Source organism: Anneissia japonica, unplaced genomic scaffold (genome assembly GCF_011630105.1).
Source record: "Anneissia japonica isolate Jap-2015-1 unplaced genomic scaffold, ASM1163010v1 scaffold287598_len761594_cov195, whole genome shotgun sequence".
Taxonomy (NCBI): domain Eukaryota; kingdom Metazoa; phylum Echinodermata; class Crinoidea; order Comatulida; family Comatulidae; genus Anneissia; species Anneissia japonica.
The window spans coordinates 704,390-717,414 of NW_022705477.1; the positions used below are offsets into that span (position 1 = coordinate 704,390).

The following is a 13,025-nucleotide window of genomic DNA, read 5'->3' on the forward strand; positions in this document are numbered from 1 at the left end:
ATACATATACATATATATACATATATACATATCTTGATTTTTATATAACGGCTATCTTGATATATATACATATATACATATATATATACAATATATATATACATATATATACATATACATATATATACATATATACATATTGTTCACTCTTTTTTTAATTTTTTTTTTAAGGGAGATCAACAATTTACTCGAAGGTTTATTGTCCCCTCTCGCATGCAAGTCAATAAAGAGAGTTTGGAAGTTAAGAAAGACGAGAAACAGACGGTTTCTGTTTATGTAACCCCTACGGACTTCCTCCCTGACGCTGTCTACAATATATTAGTCGTTGCATTTTTAGACTTGATGAAGGTCAAAGGTAAAAGTAGCGAAGCAGAATTGTATCAAAATTGCAGTGATTTTGATTTAGATGACGATCACTTGGTGAGTCTAGGAGCTGTCAAAATTGAGAACAGACACGCATTGAAGGTAAAAAATGATGGTAGACCTACTGAACTAAAAGTTACATTTAAATTACATTTAAAAGTCCTTCTTTAAATAGGAATAAAAATATGGATGAGAGTGCTACAGTCGTGCATTAATAACATTTGTTAGGAACTTGCAATAATTCTAATTAAATACTGAAAGCGTTTCAAATTGACGGTGTTTAAAGTAGGTGTCTTCTATATAAACCTATACTATATATATTATAATAAGGTAAGAACTTATATAGCGCCATTTAAAAAACCGAAGTAATTATCAGTGGCGCTTCATGTTATTGTTGGAATAAGTGCGTTTTGAGTGATTTTTTAAATAAAGGAATTGATGTTGATTTTTTAATGTGAAGTGGTAGTGCGTTCCAGAGTGTGGCTGCAGCAAATGAAAATGATCTGTGTCCGAAGGTCTTAGTGTTGTTGCGAGGGACAGAAATTAAATTGAGATCAGATGAACGTAGGGAACGGCCAGGCATATATTTGGGAAGAAGTTGATTAATGTATGCGGGTTGATTGAGAGTCAGTGACTTATAAGTCAGTAAAAGGATTTTATATTGAATTCTGGCATCAATTTGCAACAAATGAAGTTCACGTAAATAGTGGAGCTGTTTTTACGATTTCCTTTTTTTTCCTGTTTATCCTGGAACTCATTATTTGCATCATAATCATTAGATGTAATGAAATACATTATTATTATCATTATTGTCATCGTCGGCGATGTGGCGGCAGTCGTTGTGATAGTCGTTGTAATTTTAAATTATTGGGATTTAATTTTTAACATTATTCCTAATTTAGATTTTTTAGAATTAGAAATTTAGGCTTAACCCCTGAGGACACGCGACAGCCATATTAGGACGCCAGTTATACCATGCACCCTGTCTCACCTAACTCTCATTCGAGAGTTATTTTAGGGACCGAATGATCGAATCCAATTAAAATCCAACGTTAATCGGTTTTGAATCAGGTCTTCAGCACAAAAAGCAGAAACATTTCCTCTTGGCCAAATCCTCAAATTATTTCTATTACTAACATTATCATTATTATTAATTAAATCTAAACTGCCATTTTATAAATGCACTGTAACACCAGTATCACACAATCAGATTTTACTTTGGATGTATTTTTCTTTTCTTCAAAGCTTGAAATATCGCATTTAATTGACCAAGATGGAAATGTAGTAGCAGAGCCTCATCCAAGTTTCTGCATTGAGGTAGGCCTACGTAAATAATGATTGATTGGTCTTGTAGAGATCGTTGACAACTAGGCTTTTTTTTAGATTAAAGATAAATATTGCTAACACATTTTGTCTTAATTCTTGTGAGTCTACGCAAAGCATGATTTAACACTCATTTCGAATACGCTTAATTTGTGCCAACAATAATGTAATAGTCACTTCCAAAAATATTTCGAAAACAATCACGTTTCAGTTCATTTATGAAAGTAAAAACAATACTTACTGTAACAATCAACTCAAATACACTACAGTACAATTTATTTGCCTCAAGACAATCAAAATATTATTTGCAGCGGGTTTTTTTTTAAATCTGTAGATATTAGACTACCTCAGAGATCAACTGAAAACAGTGTATGGCACAACAGAAGGGATTGGCTACAAGTTGCGCGTCCTCTGCAGTGTGTGTCAACCAACACAGAAACCTCATTTACATGATCTGGAGGATTGCTTGAAGAAGAAGGTTCGATGTGGAAGAAAGGCAATGAACACGTCTCGCCTCAAAAGACTATTTTCAGCAGGTTGGTTTACGATCGCTATTATTTATTTGGTAATTAAAAAATTAAATTATTAGACACATTATATAAAAATTCAAAAAATGTGAGTTGGATAAGAAGGTTCTTATACTTGACATGTTCTTGTCGATTGCGCAATTGACGACATACAAACAATTGCAACTCTGCTAATTTTGATCATATGCGGTAATATTTTGGAAATATTACTTCAAAAATATAATTTTTGACTTTAAATAAAGACAATTCAAAGAAAATCATATTGGGACTAACGGTGTCCGATCAAGTAAATAAGATTGTGTATGTGCAACTTTCAAAAACATTCTTGCCTATGCAAGTGAATACATATTTATCATCTGGTGAAGATTACAAAGGAGCCGCATTCCTACAGTAACATCAGGCGTTACGGTCATCCATGATTTCTTATGTAAACCTTGAATGTATGCATTATTTTTTATTTATTACAATAATTATAATATCAAACTTACATCTGAAAGTGATGGTGCCGCACCTAAAACTTTGCAGCCAATGCCCCCAGAAAAAGTTTACCCAGACAGATTAATCAGTGAGTATGAATTAAACACATTTTCTGGAAAATTGGGAGCTGAATGGAAACGCTTTTTACGTAGTCACTGAAAGAGAATGAGATCTTCCATGCGTGCCCTGTGTATTCCCCAGAAAGAGAAAAGGTATTCTGCTGTCTACTGAAATGGAAAGACCGAGAAGCCGGCAATGCGACTGTCAAAGCGCTCGTTGAAAATTGCATTGAACATCAAATTGACCTAGAGCTCCTCATCGGAGATAAACAAAAAAAATGTATCAGCCTAGTCCATTTGCGGCGCCAGGATTTTTCCGATGCCAAGGTCCCGACGAGAAAAAGTGGGCGTGGTAGGGCGTTGCTGACAACCCACTAAAAACGTTTCGAAATTGGTCCAGGGGGCTGACCCCCGGAAAATGACAATTTAGAGGTTTCAAAGGCTTATTTAATCGATTTTGGAGTCAATTAATATGTAAAAAATAGATATAATTCTTTTTCTCCCCGACAGGGGGGTTGTAGCCCTCCCAGCCCCCCGTAGCGCCGCCATTGGCCTAGTCAAAATGCAACTGTTTCATGTGGAGGCAAAATGTATTTTCAACATGGTTCTTATCTTGGCAATCCGATAATCAACCAATGATAAGACAACAGTTTCTGTCTCGATTTTCTGTAGGAACACCCTTTGGTTCTTCACACTGAATATAGTAAATCCAATCCAACTGTGCAATAGCCTTGTTTTTTAATCATACCTGATAATATAACAGACTAACATTATCTATTGTTACATAACAAAATTCTTTTTTTTTTATTCACGGAAGGTGGAAGTTCATCGTCGCTGGGTGCTAGAACATCACTAAAACGTAAGATTTAGATTCAAGCACTAGTAAGATTTTTATAAGTTACTTATATTTTGTTGATATCTTTGAAAATTCAAAAAACACAATGTTTCTTAATTAATTAAATGTAGGAGTGATTCAGTCGTGCTTCCTTTCTCTTACTATATTTTGGCCACAATTTAACAATTGTTACTTTATATTTTGTTTAATTGACCAATCGTGTGCAACGGTGCCTTTTGTCTTAATAAACGATGACCGAATCACACTACAGTATATCAGCTAATATGTAGAGTGTATTGAGGGTGGTGGTGTTTAAGAGTGGAGGGTCCTCATACAGTATCTAAATCTCAAGCCAGTAGACACAAAAATGAGTTGATCTTTTTTGTTCACAGGAGGTGCAAGTTCATTGTTGGAGGATCCTGAAACATCACTAAAACGTAAGATTTAGATTCAAGCACTGGATAGTAAGATAATTGATACCATAATGTTAGATTCTATAAGCTACTTCTTTTTGTTCATATAATGTCTTCTTAATAAATTAATAGAATAGTTAAAGACATGACTATAAGAATAATTATTGCCCAAAGCTTTAATATCTAAATTTTCTGCAGGTAATTCTAACTCCTTTATACCAGACGAGGATTGTAATGAGCATCGATGGCCTCATTCCACTATTATGGGATACTTAATTTCACCTTTAGAAGTACTTACTTTTCTGAACAAGTAGGTAAATCACCAGAGCGAGAAAAAATTACATCCACGTGCTGAAAATGTCATCGGCCTATATTTCAACCTTGCTCTTGGATCTGGTGTATTTCCTAGTGAGTGGAAGGAGGCCATAGTAATCCCAATCCAAAGACCCATTTTGCTTATATCCATAGTTGGTAAAATGTTAGGATAGTTGCTAAAATACGTCAATGTACATCTAGATAAATTTGGTCTAATTTCTAATACTCAACTCGGTTTTGTAATAATAATAATAATATTCAAATATTTATAGGCGCCAATTTCAAAGTGAATGATCAAAGGCGCTTGTGTTACCCCTCCCTGGTCACTGGATAACATACATTGCCCTGGGGAGTATACCTAGTCGTTTGCTACTTCTTTGCGCACGGAACTAGTACATTCAACAACATCATGGATGCATTATTTTATATTTATTAAAATAATTATAATATCAAATTTACAGAGTCTTCTGAAAGTAATGATGCCTCATCCAAAAACCTGCAGCCAGTGCCCCCGAAAAAAGGTTACTCAGACAGATTAATCAGTGAGTATGAATTAAACGAATTTTCTGGAAAGTTGGGAGCTGAATGGAAAAGCTTCGTACGTAGTCTTGGACTGAAAGAGAATGAGATCTTCCATGCATGCCCTGTGTATTCCCCAGAAAGAGAAAAGATATTCTGCTGTCTACGCAAGTGGAGAGATCGAGAAGCCGGCAATGCGACAGTCAAAGCGCTTGTTAAAAAATGCATTGAACATAAAATTGACGTAGATGTTTATGAGTTTCTCTTAGAATGAAATTAAACATTTAAGACCAAGTTTTGGGCCTAATTGTATGTACGATAAGCTCCGTCAAATGGAGAAATTGAGAAACCCATAATGCTACTTTCAAAGCACTTGTTGAAAAGTGCATTCAACATCAAATTGACGCAGATGTTCGAGTTTCTCCTGGAATAAAGTTGAACATTGTAAAAACTAAGTTTTAGGCCTAATTGCCACGCGATAGGCTTCAGCCTTGTTTGATGAGAGACGCGGGAAATTTCAGAAAGGCCTATGGCCTCATTCCAGATGCATAGTACTTAAGCTATGTAAAACATAGGCCGATAATTAAAGTTGTTATAATAAATCATATTTAATACATGATGTGTAAAGTTTCATAGTGAAAATGTTCTATAAAAACGATGCGGGGTTAGTCTTTTAAATGTTATTTTCATGCTTAAAGGTTGTACAAAGAACATAACGAATATAATTGGTAATGAACAGATAATTTACACCCACTTTCCTCTTTATAAACATTTTTATCATGTATTTTTTAACATTCATTCATTACCTATAAATGAGTGAAAAATAAATATTTTATTTAGATCTAGTCGCAATAAATTGTTCATGTTATTTAAAAAAAAAAAAAAATCAGTATGGCTGTAAGCCATACTGATGATTTTAAATTAAGCCGACTGCAATTAAGAACTACTTCTTATACCAAATTATTTGTCTGTTTCTTTTTTTCTCTTTATGATTTGGTTGTGGAGGTTCGTATTCCATTTTGTGCTGTTTTTCAACTACGAAGACACTCTAATGTACTTATTTGTTTATATTTCTAATATTTCTGCCTAAACATTTATCTTCTTTAATTTAGTGGTACTTTTGTGAAATATAATTGTGTGCAATAGGCCTGTTTTTTTTTAAATAACTTTTTCATTATTTTTGTTTAAATTGCAGGTAATTTCATCCATGTATGTTTTTTTGATAAATGTAATTTGTTTATTATTACAGCTTATGCTCACTATACTATATTTTTCTAAATTTCATGTTTTTTTGTTTTTTTTTAATCAGGTTAAGGTATTTTTTAAAATTGTGTGGAATTATTAACTGTATTTTATAACTTGTCTACCTAATTATAAAACATAATCTTTTTTTTTTTTCTAAAATCTCATCTTAAAGTAGCTTAAAGTAATTTCACAGTGTACATTGTTAAAATGTAATTGTTATGTTATTAATGTATTATAAAAGGCTGTGATATTTTGGGTTTTTTTTTTTTTTTTAGATTTTAAAAAGTCTTAACTAGTAGTAAAACTATTTTTGCATTAGCTCAAGTCCCTCTGAACCTGATTCCTCGTAAAAAGAGTGCTAAGAAAAAAATGGTAAATAAATTATTAACTTTACTATAATTTTGAGCATATCTTTCTTCACTGAGGTATTTTGTTAAAAAAAGAGGATTAATAAAAAGTGAAAGCAAGCGTACGGCATGACAGTGTACAATTTGACAGCTTTAATCGAATTACAATAATATTAGCCTGCTTTATAAATCCATTATACCAGCTACCGAGACATTTTCCAGGAGATTCACCTCTGTATCCTTAATCTTGTTTGAACATTGTATCTTAACCGAAATTCAGGTCATGTTTCCAAAGCGCTGAATGCCAGCGTACTTATTCTTCCACACTTATTCTATTTTCTGATCAATTCGGCAAGTCTTCTGATCCGAAAATGCAAATGCAAAAGTTTTTAAATTCAATATAAACATATTTTGTTACGGACATAAAACTGGAACTCCCTTTTTCTGTAGGCTAATGGGTCTTACTCCTATTTCTTTCGCATATGCTGAAAGACGATTATCTGCATTTCAATACTTTGTAAATACCATACTTTTTATTATACACAAACACTGTCTGATTATTGTAAAATGTTTAGATTTTGTAAATTTTGTCATGTACTAGGGGCGGATCCAGAAATGTCCAAAAGGGGAGGGGGCCGAAAGTTGGGCTGATCGAGACAACACTGTGACAGGGGTTCCGGGGGCATGCATCCGCGAAATTTTTGTGTTCTAGACGCCCGAACATAACATTTGAGGCATTCTGGGCTATCATTTTTTTTTCTTCCTCCCAAAAGTGGGTAGGGGATGCGTGAGAATCCACACCACCTCAATTATCTTGCTAAGCATCCTGTCCGCAAAATCCGTGCTGGCGATATGGGGCGACATTTGTTGGAGAACCATTTGCGATAAACTGGCATTCAGCAAAACAATCGAGCACCGAGCTTTGATAGCAGGTTTTATTTAAAAGATTAGCTGAACTCGAACTGTCAATCATACAAAATGGTTAAAAAGAGGTTAGACTGAACGGTGAGAGATCATGAGAACTCGCACATCCCGAAAGTTTAATGCAAATAAAAACATCCAGTACACACTTTTTTTTACTTTTCTATAAATTCTAGATCAATACCTTCATGTATGCCTTTTGGGCCTTGAAAATTTAGGTTTCATTTTCGTCAAGTCATTTCACCTTAAGGCAATTTTGTGACAAAAATACTTACTGTATTTTATGTGTGTTTACATACATTTTACTTACATTTTTGTTCACTTACTTCAGAAGTCAAAAGAACCAAGTAACCAAACACAGTGTTTATAGATACTTGGAGTATGTTACTTAAACTTATGATTAACCAAAAAATCTTTTCTACAAGAGGATAGCTCTTTGTAGATGGAATGCTCAACTGGAACCTTACTGAGAACAGTAAATTCCCACTGGACTGGCTTCTCAGTCTAAAAAAACATTAAAGAAAACAATAGTACACATAACATGCATGTAGTACAAGCAAGTATACAGTCTTGAAACAAAAGCTGTTAATAATTAACACTTGTAATATATAATGTTTGGTAGCTACATCAATAAAAACCAAACATTTATGGTGTGCAAACTTCAAATATATGATCAACAATAAAAAAAAAAATTGATAGAAGGGAAATAAAAGTATGATGTGTGACATAGGGTAAAGGGTAAAGGTTAAGAGTTGTGTCTCTTGCATGTACAAGTACAGTACTTCAGTCAGTTGTTGCTGTTTTCTTCTCACATCTGACTTGACCGTCAGTGAATTAAGGGCTTATTCAATAATACGCCCATTTTATTTCTGTGATTTTATCGGTTACGTAAACAATGTTATTGTCAACTTACAAAAAGTAGTAGAGAAGTAAGTTATAGGATTAAAAATCTCTGGTTGAACATGTCCTGTTGCTTTCAAAGAAAAAATAACAAGAAAGTATTGTAAAAAGTTTATGCAACAAAATTTTGAAAAGTAGTAAAACCTAACAGATATACCTTAGAATTCAGATAACAGATATACCTTAGAATTTAATTATCTTCATCAATAATATCAGATATTATGCCAAAGCAGATCCAAATGTTTTTACCAAGAGCAGAAAAAACTTATTCTTATGACCCTTTATAGGGTAATTGTAAAAACACGCCCTTGGGTCTGTCATTATGTTTGCCATTAGGCCTGCCACTGTAAGATACGTTTCAGCTAGGAGACCAATAGTTCCTTCCTAATGGATCTAAATACAGTTCGTCTTGAATTGGAGGGTGCCCTGTTTTATCTGCTATTCCAACATTTTTTTCAGATGAAATATTAACAGGATTTTATTTTTCGTGCAGTTTTCCGAGGAACCTTAACTGTAAGATCTTAAGATCTGCTTGGTCCATCTTGACAATGCCATCCTCCCCATCAATGTTTATCAACATTCCGGTGCTTTCCCGATCATCGCCAAGAATAACTTTAACCTAAAGCAAATAAATTTAAAAAAGGTTGAATTAGTAAATTATGATTTAAAATAATATTGATAATAAACTCTAGATAAAAAATAAATAAAATAAACAATAAATAAATTGATAAATTGTTATAATTTTGTATGCGAATTTCAGTCAATCATAAATCAAAAGTCTGAAAACAAAAGTAATTTTATTTAGCATAATTTAAATTCAGACTCATTAAATCTATGATGATGATGATTTAACATTGCAACTATCACAATTTGATCAATTTGTCAAGCTAAGGCAGGCAAAGATCACATGTAGTGTGTGAGAATGTGTATAGGCATGTGTAATAAAAGAACAATGTGATGTGTTATTTTTTTTAAAGAAAAAAATCCATATAGTTCAAAATGAAGCCATAATGGTTCAACATATTAAACTTTATTGTTTAATTGTAATCGCTGCATAAAATCTTAATTTCGACTGGATTAAACTCACCCTGTCTGTCTTGGTTGGTACTACTGGTTCTAGATGATGAGCGTGGATATTTACGATCTTATCATCCTCTGGTAGGAACACAGAACACATAGCACCCTGCATGAAAAAGGTATAAGAATGATCACAACCATTTCACTAGGCAGACAATAAGACTAACATCGGCACTCACAGGAGTCTCCCGGAAATCGGGATGCCTCCAGCACTCTCCCAAGCAAGCAATAATCATCCAGAAGATAAGCCATCTCCGCAAATTCATAGTATCTGCTTATTTTCACTGCTTCATTACCAATTGTCTCATCAACTGTATCACCATGTACAGCAAAATGAAATGAGATGTGTTAGGAAGGCTTACTTAAAACTGATCTCCTGGAAATAACTTCTTCCAACTTAGAACCCCTAGACTAAAATATACAAAACCTTACAATTGTGATTTAAAATTCCTAACCACTACTCATGCATCAGTTGGTGGAGCAACAGAAAAGCAATTTCCCAAAAAACCTTTATACCACACCCTAATAGAAGGGTTAATACCACACCCTAACAGAAGGGTTCATACCACGCCCTAATAGAAGGGTTCATACCACGCCCTAACAGAAGGGTTCATACTACACCCTAATAGAAGGGTTCATACTACACCCTAATAGAAGGGTTCATACCACACCCTAATAGAAGGGTTCATACCACACCCTAACAGAAGGGTTCATACCACACCCTAATGAAGGGTTCATACCACGCCCTAACAGAAGGGTTCATACTACACCCTAATAGAAGGGTTCATACCACGCCCTAATAGAAGGGTTCATACTACACCCTAATAGAAGGGTTCATACCACACCCTAATAGAAGGGTTCATACCACACCCTAATAGAAGGGTTCATGCCACACACTAATAGAAGGGTTCATACCACACCCTAATAGAAGGGTTCATACCACACCCTAATAGGAGGCTTCATACTACACCCTAATAGAAGGGTTCATACCACACCCTAAGAGAAGGGTTCATACTACACCCTAATAGAAGGGTTCATACTACACCCTAATAGAAGGGTTCATACTACACCCTAATAGAAGGGTTCATCCCACACCCTAACAGAAGGGTTCATACCACGCCCTAATAGAAGGGTTCATACTACACCCTAATAGAAGGGTTCATACCATGCCTTAACAGAAGGGTTCATACCACACCCTAATAGAAGGGTTCATACCACACTCTATATGAAAAGTTTCTTACATTTTAAGGATTTACCATGTCCAAAATAGTACTAATTTAAAGCACAACCTAAAAGCACATTTTAATAGGGAAGGCAGTTTGGCAAATTGGATTATGTTCAGGTTCTTAAATTCAAGGAAGAGAGTTCCGGCCAAACTGACCATTCTCAGTGGCCATGCTTGTATACTGGTTTACAATTACCTATTCTATTGGAATGTCGTATAACAACTTTAATGGCAGGCTTTATACCACACTTTATGGATAGTTTATACTACTGTACACTACTATATCACTTACCGAAACACTGCGAATTACTCCTGTCTTGAATATCAACTGCTTATCATCATGCGTATCTCGTATCTTCACTTCAATGTCGGTCGTTTGCCATTCAGACTGGTTAGGGTCAATAGTACCCCCAGGGGTATGTGGATTGAACCCCATGGGAGATGGAGCTCCTGGGGTCATAGGAAAGCCAACTGGACTCGGAGTAGCTTGGTAGCTACCAGGCGACGTCAGATGGTAGCTCTGTGGTGATGGCGTACCCTGGTATGTACCAGGGCTCGGTGCTTGGTTAAAGCTGCCTGCAGGGCTGGCTGCAATAAAACACAATATCAATATTACATTATTTTCTAGTTTTAATGAGAAAAACAAATGCCTTTGGATGAAACATTAAAATGCTACCATAATAGGCAAATTGGAATAATTAAGTAGTCTAAGAATAAACTAACTAAAATAATTCTTTCATTATTTACTTTACTTAGAGTATTTACTGTAAGTATAATAAGTAATAAAATATACATACTTTTTGCGAACTGCTAATATGTTTTGCCATTCCAAACCTTGCAAACCTATCACTAATTAAACTGAGTAATGTGGCAATATTGTATACTTGAGTACAGAAGCAATAATATTTTACTGACTATTACTTATTTTTTACTTACTAAAACTTAGAAAATAGTAAGTCAATACCAGTAAATAACCCATCATTTTTAAAGCTTACAATGTAGAAAACAAGAATATATTAAATATTTGATCACTAATGTTGGTTTGCCTCACCTAATGGCCAGCCTTACTTATGCTTTGCGAAGACGATTCTTTCCAGTTCGAATATTTATTAATCAAAATGTTGAGTAATTCAAAGGAAGCTTGTGGAAAAGAATAAGCAGGAGCGCTTAGGAGGTTGTCGTAAGCTGACTTAAAACGGTCGAAAATGGCGCTAAGATAGTTTAGAGAACCAGTACTTACGTTGATAGCTACCGGGAGAAGCTGTAGGTTGATACGGAGAATATGTTGATTCGCTTCCATAGATACCAGACGCACTACCAGGAGTTGCGGGGGTGTACGGTCCGCTGTTGGGAGGTGTGTCAGATGCGTAACCTGGGGTGGCTGGGTTGGAACTGTAAGCCTGCGGCGAAGGCGTGGCATCATCAAATCCATAGTCGTAGTCACTTTGCCTTTGATATTACAATTGAGAAATATGACATAAAAGAAAATTGTTTACATTTAATTAACTATCAAGAAGTCTGAGACCATTTTCAAATGAAAAGTTTGTCTGTGTTGTTAACACAGTGTGAATTATATTTATAAACTATTGTACCAAACAATAGTATATATATACTGTCTCTTATACACATCTCACTTTATGGATAGTTTATACTACTGTACACTACTATATCACTTACCGAAACACTGCGAATTACTCCTGTCTTGAATATCAACTGCTTATCATCATGCGTATCTCGTATCTTCACTTCAATGTCGGTCGTTTGGCAACTGTTCACTACTATGTTCGACTTGTATTTTTAAACACAAGTTTGTACATAAAATTGAAAGAGACCATATTAATGTTATTTGAAACAATTACTTTTGCACCATTCTAATGTAAACATTCTATCAATTCAGCATTTTGCCACAACTGTAACCTGTACAATTATCATAGCAGTCGTTTTTCCAATACAAAACAAGGTTTAAAAACGGATTCTAAACATGCTATGAACACAAACTCACCTTGATGGTGTATTTGGATTGTTCGGGTCCCAAGCTCCGGATCTACCTGGTGTTTGACTCCCATCATGCAACGGCGTTTGAGATGAATCATAATGAGGTGTTCTGCTTCCTGTAGAGAATGACACAACAATTTGTTATATACAAAACTGTGATCATTTTGATATATAATAACAGAAAAGAAAATTCATTACCAACTTTTGTATGACAAATTTGTATTATAAATTATATATGGACATAATGTTGTCATATTACACCTAAATATGGGAATATTGAATTTTGTTATACTTTTTGATACACTTTATTTATCCTTTGTCAAAGACAAGATTAATATGCATGGGTGTATGCAAGGGGAGGTCGGGAAGGTAATACGAAGCCCCCAAAATTTTCAAAGTCTTTTTTTTCATATATTTATCAGACATTTTTTTCTAGGGAATTTTCACAATGACATAAATAAAAAAGCATTGATGAGGTACAAGC

General features: G+C 34.5%; 2 protein-coding genes across 3 annotated transcripts in view; one reads left to right on the plus strand and one right to left on the minus strand.

Annotated features, from left to right (window-relative positions):
* Window positions 1-5,105, plus strand: part of LOC117105582 — a 25,878-nt gene extending 20,773 nt beyond the window's left edge. Inside the window, exons 15-19 of the mRNA XM_033246763.1 lie at window positions 172-420; window positions 1,609-1,680; window positions 2,021-2,222; window positions 3,977-4,021; window positions 4,774-5,105. Of these exons, the coding sequence (XP_033102654.1) occupies window positions 172-420; window positions 1,609-1,680; window positions 2,021-2,222; window positions 3,977-4,021; window positions 4,774-5,105 (900 nt within the window). The remainder of the gene's footprint in view (window positions 1-171; window positions 421-1,608; window positions 1,681-2,020; window positions 2,223-3,976; window positions 4,022-4,773) is intronic.
* A 2,311-nt stretch (window positions 5,106-7,416) lies between these two features.
* LOC117105595 (transcription elongation factor SPT5-like) overlaps window positions 7,417-13,025 on the minus strand; it is a 28,952-nt gene continuing 23,343 nt past the window's right edge. For both annotated transcript variants that reach the window (XM_033246780.1, XM_033246781.1), the window contains 5 exons: window positions 12,549-12,657; window positions 11,787-11,995; window positions 10,839-11,134; window positions 9,332-9,427; window positions 7,417-8,863 (listed from right to left, as the gene is read on the minus strand). In XM_033246780.1, the coding sequence (XP_033102671.1) occupies window positions 8,723-8,863; window positions 9,332-9,427; window positions 10,839-11,134; window positions 11,787-11,995; window positions 12,549-12,657 (851 nt within the window). In that variant the 3' untranslated portion in view covers window positions 7,417-8,722. The remainder of the gene's footprint in view (window positions 8,864-9,331; window positions 9,428-10,838; window positions 11,135-11,786; window positions 11,996-12,548; window positions 12,658-13,025) is intronic.